At 52.3% G+C, this 10,921-nt stretch overlaps 1 protein-coding gene across 1 annotated transcript in view; it reads right to left on the minus strand.

The window, feature by feature from the left end:
• SGIP1 (SH3GL interacting endocytic adaptor 1) overlaps window positions 1-7,690 on the minus strand; it is a 54,919-nt gene extending 47,229 nt beyond the window's left edge. The window contains exons 1-2 of the mRNA XM_075759158.1: window positions 7,417-7,690; window positions 6,901-6,945 (exon numbers count right to left, since the gene is read on the minus strand). Coding sequence (XP_075615273.1) covers window positions 6,901-6,910 — 10 coding nt within the window. The 5' untranslated portion in view covers window positions 6,911-6,945; window positions 7,417-7,690. The remainder of the gene's footprint in view (window positions 1-6,900; window positions 6,946-7,416) is intronic.
• Between the last annotated feature and the right edge of the window lie 3,231 nt (window positions 7,691-10,921).

The raw sequence follows: 10,921 nt of genomic DNA on the forward strand, positions 1-10,921 counted from the left end.
AAAAAAAAAAGCCTCTTGAGCAGCACGTAGAGCTGGGTCTGCATCCACCCACCCGGTCATGGGGAGGCAGCTCAGATCTTTAGGGCAGATTTTGATACAGATTTTTTTTTTTTTTTTGCACGGTCTCATCATACCCAAGTTTATTTTCATTTTCAGCTGATATAAAAGCTCCTTGTTAAGCCATCAAAAAAAGCAAAACCCAAAAGCCTCATCCAGGCTGATGTTTTAGACGTGAGCGTGTTCCTGAAGCTGATGCTGGCTCTAACAGGAGCGGGGCACAGGATAGAGCCCTTCCCACCTGCCCCCCCCCCCAGCCATAGGTACGATGCTGGGTGGAATTTTAAGGGCAGCACAAACCAACCAAATGCCCACCGACACGCACACGTGCATCTAAAAGCCTGACGCCCATTTATTATTAATTAGCTCTAATAACCAGGTGCATCTTCAATGATTTCTATAGATCCAGCTGTAGAAAACCCATCGATTTGTGGGGCTGCATGAAACCCTCCTGGCACCCGAACCGGCAGCCGCAGCCGGGCGACGGAGGGCAGGCTGCAACTCCTGCCCGCAGCATCCCCGCTCCTCCCATCCTCCTCGGCTCAACCCATCCCAAACCTCCCCGCAAGAGTATTTCCACACGTCCCACACAGGATGACATTAACCTCAAGTCGATGTTTTAAATTCCTTGCAACACGTAGGTGGAGAATTTTAAGAGATTTTTTTTTTCCCCCTCAATAACTCTCCTTAAAAAAAAATAATCATAATTTAAGTGCAAAGAAAGACACGCCAAAGTCAGGGGTGCTTTTCCATGGCTGGGGTGGGTAAGGAACGGCTCCCAGATAACGCAGGCTGCAAAGTGTGATTTTTCCAGGCCTGGTACCTCACTGCTTTCAAACAATATGATCATTGTCAGCACTAACCCAGCGTAAATGGTAGGGAATTTCACCCTCCGCGGTGAGGACCACTGGCGTGCAGGGGAGGAGAGGGGGGGTTGCTGGCCAGGGTAGGAGCTCCGTCCCTGCTTCCGAAGGACAATCCCCAAATCCCCTGTCCCAGGAAAGCACGTGCACCCTGGGGGGCTGTGCTGGCACCAGCGGCTGCCTGGCGACCGTCTGTGAAGTTAAAAACCACCTAAAATTCAACTGAAAATTAAAATAAATCATTCTGTGAGACTACGTGCAAAAAAACCCCCAACAAAACCACCAGTAGCTGTAACCACTGCAGGCCTTATTCTCTTTCATCCACACAGATAAAGCAAAAGAAAAAACCTTCAAAAGCCCCCAGAAACATCAGCCTGCAACTGAATTTCTATTAAAAACAAATAGCTGAGGCCGTTCAATGGCTGGCAAGGCAAACAGGGCTACACTTTGTACTACGGCATTGCACGTGAACCACCCACTCCTCTAACAAACAAACTGCACAGCAGCCAGGTGTTCGCCTTTTTTCCTACCAAACCTGTAGGAACTCAAATATACTGTCTTAAAAAAAAAAAAAAAGAAAAAAAGGCTATATTGGGCCAGCACAGAAAATGGGAATGCTACCACATCTGAGCTTTGCTCGCAGCCAGCATCACACCCCCACGGACTTTCCAAAGGTGGATGGATCTTCAGTGAAAGCCTCCAACTAGAGCAAGTTTGGGGCATCCAAATAGCTTCAGGTCGCTGGTTTGGGGAGGAGCTCTGCTGTCCCCTCTCAGATCCCAGCAGTGGGTCAGGATCCCCGGCACAAGCGCTGGGTAAATCCCATTTTATGCCACCTGCAGTTTCACAGCCTCAAGACCAGCATTTAGGGAAGGGTATTTCCACACACAACCATGTTTTTCCACCTTTAACTGCTCAAGACCCTGTGACAGAGGTTCAAGAAGAACAGACACATGATTTAACCTGTATTTTTTTTTCTTTTCCCCTAAAGAATCTTTAAAATTTGAATAAGGCCAATGAATCATGCAGAAAGTTTCTGCCTTGGCAGAGAAACCCAAATTGCTGCGTTTGGGCACCAGTTCGAGATGCCCATGGGCGCACTTTAAACTGGGGCTCACTCCAAGGAGACATTTTGCAGACCTGCATCACATGCAGTTGAGTTTTGCCATATTTTCTATCCTTTCTACCCAAAACCCAAACCTTGCCTGGGTTTTGCTTCAGCAGCTACATCCCATTGATCATTTCAGGTGCAAGGCAAACATCTGGTTTCGCTGCCTCGCTCGTATTTCAGTTTAAATCCTCAACGCCACCACTTTGGCCACCACGTTGGTACCCTATGGGTTTTAACTGGCCGGTACTGCCAGCCCCAATTCAAAAAGTTTCCCAAATTTCTGGGGTTTGGGTGGGGCCTTTGGTTTGCGTGGTTGTTGGTTTGAGCTGGAGCCGTTTCTCCCTTCCCTCCCTTAGCGTGGAGAAACACACTGCCAGTGGACCGGAGCTGGAAAAACTCATACCAGCTCAAGGATCTGGATGCCTGAAAAAAAAAAAAAACGGGGTTCCACCCCCCCACCCCACATAGACTAGAAATTGCTACTGCAATCTGTTCAGCTGGCCAACCTTGGGACTGCTGAACAAATTCATCCAAAATCAATGGGGATGCTCTTTGGGTCCAGTCTGGCCAGCCCAGCTCCGACCCGGAGTGAGCAGGACTTCACCGGGAGCACCACGATGGAACGTGGGAGCACGTCACTCTCCCCAGAGCGGGGCCGCATCCTCTGCTTTTGTACCCACAAAACCAAGAGCTAAAGAGCTCCTTGGAGTTTCTATTGCAAACGCTTTGCTTCCCAAACCCCCATTTTCACATGCCTCATCCTCGGTAGCTCAAAACCTCAGTCTTCCCGTGCAGGCAGCGCCTGCAGGCAGGATCAGCCCTCAAAACACACCCCAAAAAGGCTTTATGCATGTCTCTGCATTTGAGAAGTGGTGAAACGTCCCCAGCCCTGTGCCCACCCTGGGCTACGAGGAGAGCTGAGCTGCTGGCCCAGGGACAGCATCGCCCAGCGCCATGCAGGGCGGAACAGAAGGGTCAAACATAATCTTCTCTTGCATTCATGAAAATAAATAAATAAGTAAATAAAAATAGTTTCCCCACCAGTGTCAGGTCTGTCGGTCAGGCAGCAGCTCCAGCAGGTCTGAAAAAGTCCCCCTTGCATCTCAGGACACAGCTGGAGATGCTCCTGCAAGCCCAAGCCCTGAGCCTCTTTGCAAACCCAACCTCGGTCACGGGCTGCTGCTCAAAGAACATATTGGAAAACACAGGCCCTAATTTGGTGTTAACATCCTCGTGTATTTTCTGGGATGGTTTTGCCATCCATGCCTGAATTTACGTTAACTGCCTCAAACCTGCTATTGGCTTTCTCAAATAAAAGACAAACGTCCCTACCAGGCCATTCCCTTGCCAAGTCACACGGCCAACACTAAGCACATTTAAACGCACCATTTACTGAAACAAGACCACCTAAAATATAATGAAGCCAATTTTCTATCCTAATCAAGAAAAGGGCTTTTTTTATGTGCCATTAGATGCCTCTGGTCCCAGTACTACCTGTTCAGCACAATGCAAACACAAGGCCTGGAGACAACCATTGCTAAAGGATGATGTAGGAAAGTTTTTGCTGTTTTGGATGTGACCAGCCATCCATGGAGCAAACTCCCCAGAAACTCGTGCAGAAAAGCCTGGAGAAGAGTTACAGAGAAATTTCCACTCCGGGAAAGCTTCTCCCCAGCAAACGTCTGGTTTGGGCACTGGAGAAGCGCAGGCGCAGTCTCCCACGGAAGGAGAAGTTACCTTCCCCAACGTAACCACGGCTGCTCCCACCAGCCACGTGGTCGCCTAATCTTTCCGAACATCACAGAGCTTCTGGCTTGAGTGACGTGTTGCAGCAGTGATTTCAAAACTTAATTAAGCTGTATAAAATACCTTCAGTACACTGGAGATGCAACAGATGGATTAAAAAAAAAAAGGAGATAAACTTGTTCTTGCGCATGGATGTTTACCTTAATGACAGGCCCAGTGCATTTCTGAGTACTGGTGAGATGTTTTACAACCAAAGGGAACATCTAGATACCTCTCCTGTCTACAGCCACACATGCAGAGACCTTCCCAGCACCTGGTGGGACCTCTCCAGCAGCGGTTTGGGTCCCAGATCTAGCACCGACACGCACCCCCCGAGTTCTCCCGCAAGTTATTTTTGTCAATTCAAAGCTGGGGGATTTTAGTCCCCATCCCCAACACCGACCTCCCACTTGTGCGAGCGAGGCCAAGCACAGCAAAGCCATCCCCAACGCGCCGAGCGATGGCAACGCCTGTGCACGCCGCTGCGGAGGTGGAGGACCACCTGCTTCTGGCGGTCCAGACGCCGTCTGCCATGTGGTCAGTTCTCCTCCCAGCAAGGACTGCTTTCTTGAGACAGCATCCACACCTAGGTGGGTTTTTTGGGGGTTTGTTTTTTTTTTTTTTGTTTTAGATATCATGATTTTTAAACATACAGCGAATAAGCAGCGCTTTTTCTCCCCATCTACCAGGAGAAAGAGAAAATATTCCGTCTTCGGTTCAGAACAAACTAGAACAAATCACACATCCTGCATCATTCCCAAGGAGCCAAATTCTTTTCCAAAGAAGAGGATCCAAAGCCGCCAGCCATGGGTGATGCTCCTCCCCGAGCTCCACCCTCAGCTTCCAGCACAGCATCCAACATTTTGGTGAGACAAGTGATTTAAAATAATAATAAAACCCCTTTAACATGTTTACTGCGGGGAACTATAGGTATTTTTGTGCAGGTTTAAAAGTTTCAGCTCAGATTAAGCTGAGCGCATTCCAAAGCGTTCTTATATTAAATAAAGCACCTCTGCACGGTGTCAGTGTTTCAGCTGGATATTGGTCACAAAAGTTTCACTCTTCCACAAACGGAGCCACTTTCCAACTGCTTAAAGATTCATCAAAAGCAGTAATTATTTCTTCTAGTTTTCTCACTTCCATTCCAGGTCCCCGTACGCATTAACTAGTTGGGGGACACGTTAAGCAGTTTAATAAGTCACAGATAACGGGGGAACTTTTTATGGCTAGTATTTTTTTCCAAAAAAAAAATTTTTTTTTTTTTTAAATGCAAGACTGGTTCACGAAAGGCGATTCTGCCTCTGCGTTAGCCCGACCTCCCCGGTGCGGGGCAGGACGTCCCCGCCAGCCCTCATCCGCACCCACCGGCCGAGGCTCCCGCGCAGTGGCATTCCCCAGGAAAGGCAAAAATCCTCCAGGAAAAAAAAAAAAAAAACAACCCCAAAATAACAATCCTCCCAAACAAACGAAAAACCCAAACGCCTTCCCCCCAACCAGCCTCAAAACTAGTTAAATAACACAAAGCAAGAATTAGAGCAGGCCACCTCCAATTTACCTACATTAATTCCTCCACGATTACAGGCGCTTTTGAGGGAAACCGCGTCGTTACCGACATCTTCCCTAAAACGACCTGTTCTCGCACAGGCTGCACGCCCGGCTCCCAGCGTGTCACGTATGTCAGCACGGCGCGATGAGTTTGATGTCATGGTCTAAAATTAAAATCTCTTTTACTTGTGACTCTCCTCAGCGTTAGAGGAGATGCTGAAGGCATTTCCTCGCATCAGAGGACAACAACGTTCATCTCTTTAATACCGAGGCATCAAAAAAAAAAAAAAAGAGTAAGCACCGACTCCTGGGTGGTCACGCACGGCCATGACAGCACCCGAATTTCCAAGGTGAGGCAAATATTTTAAGTCAATGGAAGAACTCTCGGTTACACGGAGCCCGACGCCTCTCTAGGTTCATTCGGACAAGGTGGCAGCCCGTGATGGACAGGGACAGCCCGATTTCTGCCTGTCATCTCGGGGAAGGCCGGCCAGCCGCCTGGTTAGCATGCCGGCAGCGCCGCGAGCCCGGTGCTGGATGCGGCTCCGCGGGTCTGTCTGCTGTGGCCAACGGGCCGTAAAAAAAAATAAAAAATAAAATTTTTGATCTTGCTGGTCCTGAAGTGTCTGTTCTGCTAGAAAAAAAAAATATTAAAAATTCTTCCTTTCCCTGCATCTTACTCCAGAATACATTAAAAACAAAAAGAGCTTAACCTATGTCATTTGTCTCAGCCATATGTAAAAATGTCTTTAATGCCCAGGGGCTTTTCCCACACACGATCAGACGCACAGTCTCACAACGCTCGCCGAAGTACCTTGTGCCTGGAGCCCATATTTCAGTCTCATTTCCTTTTTTATTCCAATAAGCCTCAACCCGGCATCCCCCCCGCTCTTCCCCAGAGCCTGCACCTTCAAACCAGGGACACTACATGGCAAAAATTTCCTTAAGTTCAAATATCCTCGTTTCCTACTGAAAAGATGCTCATCCCTACAGCTGCGCTGCAAACCCACAGAACCCCATCCATCATCGACAGGCTTCACAGCCCCGCTCCGTGCGGGCAGATAACGCTTAAATTCATCCTCTGTGCATCACGCCAGGCTGAGAAAGCGAGTTTCCGAGAGAAGGATAAAAAAAAACGTTTAAAGGACCCGAATGCCGACCAGCCCCATCCCAGCCTGGGCTCCCTGTCCCTGCCCAGGCTGCCAGCCGGAGGAGCCGGCGGCTCTGCCGGTTAACCGGGCGTTTGCACACCCCGAACTGCCTACACAGGGCTGGGGATGGAATTGCAAATAATCTGATGGGCTCGATATTATATCACCATCCGCCAGCTTGCCAGCTCGCCGGCAGTGGGCAGGGTGCTTCGCTTCAATCGGGATTAGGGGGAGGGGAGGATTTTATTTTTATTTTTCTTATTTTATTTTTTTTAAAAAAAAAAAAGGAAAAGGATTCACATACACAGGCTCAATGCATCCTCCCTTCCTCCACCATTGCTTTTTAAACTCCAGTGATCCCAAAAGACATGCTCAGATCATCACCTACCTTCCATCATGGTGGCAGAATTGCATTCCTCAATTTCCAAGGAGCCTGAAAAAATACAGGAGAATACGATCCCAGTTACCAGATGCTTAATGTAAGCCCTTCAACCAAACACCTCCGATCCCCGGCTCGCTTAGCTGACAGAATAACAAGGAAGGGGGGGAAGGAGAAAAGAAAGAAAAAAAAAAAAAAAGGTGCTGAGGCTAAGGGCAGGCCATGGATGCTGCTGTGCCTGTATCACCTCCCGGAGCACCGGAGGATGCTGAGAGAAAGGGAGGACGAGCCGGGCTCGTCTCCGGCACTGCCAGCAGCGCAGCCGGTCCCTCCCGCCCCGCACCTCGTCACATGCGTGCTCGCTCCCGACACAACCCCCCTCTCCGGGAACACACCAACCTATTTCCCATTTTTCTTCCCCCCCCCCCTCACTTTCACCAAAAGCATAACCCCTCTTCGTACCTCGTGACGCACTTCCCCTCCCTCTAATCCTATTGCAGCGGCTGGGGGAGCCAGATTAATTACCAGGCACTGTCAGATTAGGAGCGTGCGGGGAGACCGGCTGGGAAATGGGGGGAAAAAAAATAAAATAAAAAAATATATGTATATAAATCCAGCCTGGATAAGGCAGCGGAGCTCGCTCCGGCAGCACCGTGCTGGGCGAGCAGAAGGGCTGCGAGCTGGGATGCACATCCGCGGTGCTGGGCCCTGCTCGCTTCTCCCGCAGCCATTCAAGAGAGAAATCCGTGGGGGTGACGTCACATCGCCAGCAATTAGCCCCGAAAGGATGATGCGGGAGAAATGTGTTGTCGTCCCCCCCCCCCCCCCGACTGCCTTCTAAGAGCGCCTGGGAATTAATTTCGCGTGAAGAGCAGCCAAAGCATCGTCGGAGTGGGGAAAAAAAAGAGGCCAGGGAGGGAGGAAGGTGGGGGGGGCTGCAAGAGCTGACACCCAGCCTCTGCCCGGGACCCCCCCACTGAGGGAACCCCCCACCCCCCCCATCCCTGCAGCCAGCGGCTGCTGCCACGGCTGCGCTGGGAGATGCCACCGGAGCCAGGCGCTACGAGCCTGTCCCAGCAAACTGCCACGTCCCCCCCATGTCTCTCTGCCAGCCACCGCACCCAGCCCCCCCGGCACAGAGCCGAGCCCCCCCCGGCGGGGTGTGCGACCCTTGCACGCCGTTGCTCAGAGCTGCTGCAAGGGCAGGGGCAGTTTGGGTGGAGGTGACAGGTAACGCCGTGCGGGAGTTACAGGGGACAGACACCACCCCGAAAATACGTGCAATACAAAATTGGTTCTGGCAAAAATTGACTTTAACCAGCTCCAAAAGTTTGCTTATATTATTTTTTTTGCTGGCAGGAAAGATGCTTTTAAGTCTTTTGCACTGAACTAGTCCCCACGCGCGGCTGCGGAACCACGTCCCTGGCGTACTCATCCGAAACGGCACCCACCGCTGCAAGGGACGGTGGGGACACCCGGGGCGCACGTGGGTCTGTCCCCGAGGCCACCACCGCAGCTCAGCGCCCAAAGACGCTGGGGATTACGACCATCGGCACCAACCTGCACGCGTGGAAGAGCTGCCTGCCCCCACCTCTGCTCCCCGCCGGGCACAACGGCTTCGTTTGAAGCACAACCAGCCCATTTCGGCGCTCTCAAACGGCGCTTTTTGGTGTGACCTCGTATCTGTGATGGAAAGTTAACTTCTACCTGGCACCCTGCATCTCCTGCTGTAGGACCATCCCAGCCGGCCACATGCATTTCTCAGGACTTCACCCAGCTCACAGGCAGGGACAGCATTACCTGCACCATTTCTTCCATTAAAAAAAACCCCAAACCAACCCCACAACATTTTTTTTTTCCCCATTAAACCCCTTCATTTTTCCCAATTAAAATAATCCAAAAGCCAAGCGCCTCTGAGGGTTTGGGTACATCAGAGCAGAGCCGAGCTTCAGTGCCACAGAGTGTCCGACATCCAGCGCATCCCCAGCCCTCACCCACCCCAGCCGGTGAGAAATGCCCCCACGTGCCGGGCGGAGGGACGGGATTATTTAACAGATGGTTCGGTTAATCCCCGCGAGGAGCTGCTGCGACCTGTCCCAGCTGCCCGCGCTTTCAGCGCAGGGTCGCAGGGAAGGGTGCCCAGCGCCTCCGAGAAATCCGTTTGTAATCCCAGGGTGAGTGCAACGCGCTGAACGTTGTTCCACTGCCCCCCCGTGCCCCCCCAGCCCCAAAACACCCCGCAGAACCAGGATGGCACACGTGGCAGGATGCCCAGGTGATGGGCACACACCTGGGTCCCCAAACCCCTCCCGGACGCACCAAGATAACACGGATCCTCTGAAGTTCATGGAGCTGCTGGAGCCATCCCGCATCCCAGAGGCTCTCCGGCCGGGACAGACCCGGCAGCCCACCTCCCACAGCTCTTGCGACACCCCTCGGCAGGGCTTCTGTCCCTTCGACAACCGGGCAGAGCTGTAACTTCCCCTGCAAACCCCATCCCAAGCTGGGCAACGGGGAAATGGGTTATCTTCACCAAATCCCTCCATTTCAGCGCTGAGTTCTGGCAGCCTGCACCGCTGCACGAGCGCGGGTGGGAACCCATGGGTTATTGCTAACCACAGCACGGCTCCAGCTTTGGTCGGCTCCGCGGGATGTCTCGACATTATGAAATAATCCCTGCCATGTGGCAAGACCGAAACTCGTCTTCCTGAGGGCAAAATTAACCCCACGCTAACGACACCACGAACGTGCTCCCTGCACGGGCTCTTCCCAACGCCCGGAGAGCTGGGTCGTTGCTGGAGCACATCCGTCTCCCGGGGAGGGCAGCGTGCCGGCAAACCCCTCCACATTTCAAGATAAAATCGGTATTTATGGATTTCCAAATGATTTCCAGCCACACTAGCTGAGACATGGACATTTCTCAGCAAAAACGCTGGAAATCTCAGGCCGCTCCTGAAGGATACGCGTTAGGAAGTCACAAGTAAATATCCACAGACAAAGTCAATGGCCTTAAAAAAAAAAAAGGCAGAAAATGAGTCACCAGAGTGCATTACTCATATCCGAGCAGAGTCATGCTTTAGGTACATGTGACAGGCACCGCGGGAGCGGAGGAGCCCGGTTTGTCCCCCAGCCGGGGACACGGAGCCCCGGGGAGCATGGGGCGCAGCACGGACGGGGATTTGCTAAATAAAGCTCCAATCCGCCAGACTCATCCCTGCGCAGGATCTGGCCCTGGCAAATCCCCCAGCATTAACGGCAGCAACGGGCAGCCGGCGGATTGTTTACATCTCCGCGTACGCGGCTCCGCAACCCTTTCTCTAAACCGTAATTAAACCTTTATTAAAAATCAGCTCATCCATTTCTCGGTTCCAGGTGGAGACAGCGACAGGGCCAGACCCCCGGCAGCCCCATTACCCACAGCTCCCACCGCCACGCTGCGCTCCGGAGCTCTGCTCTCCCCCATCACCTGCAAAATAGATTTTCCCAACAAAGTTCAACCATTTGCCCGTCCCCCTGTAAAATTAGTTCCTCCCGTGCAGGGCGCGCGAGGTCGGCGTGCTGGACGTCAGAAATCCCGGCGTGCAGGAGTCTCACCGCCAACGCGGACGTTTGGGCCTTGCTGCAGGGCAGCTAAAGACAAAGCCAAGCCCTTGCGTAGGCTGCCATTTGGGCTCCAATAAAGTGACATATTTACGAGATTCCTTGCTCGAAAGGCTTCTCCCTACCAGGGAAGGAGGCTGGGAGATGCAGGGCCCCACCAGGAGCATCTCGCCCAAGCCTCCCGCGAGCTCGGGAGGGTGTGGAGGCAGACGACCCATCCGCCACTTCCCAAGCGCCAAACGCCCTCGCACAGACTCCTCGGAAACGCTGCTGCCTGGAAAACCGAACCAAAAAAGCCTGTGCCCCGAGATGCCGCCAGGCTCGGCCGCCCCGCGCGGTGTTTCGCGCAGCCAGAGCATCGCACGTGCACCCGCGGTGCCCCGGTGGGAGCGGGGCCAGACCAGCTCTTGGAGCGCACGGGAAGGAGCCG

The sequence above is a fragment of the Balearica regulorum genome, chromosome 8, assembly GCF_011004875.1.
Source record: "Balearica regulorum gibbericeps isolate bBalReg1 chromosome 8, bBalReg1.pri, whole genome shotgun sequence".
NCBI lineage: Eukaryota > Metazoa > Chordata > Aves > Gruiformes > Gruidae > Balearica > Balearica regulorum.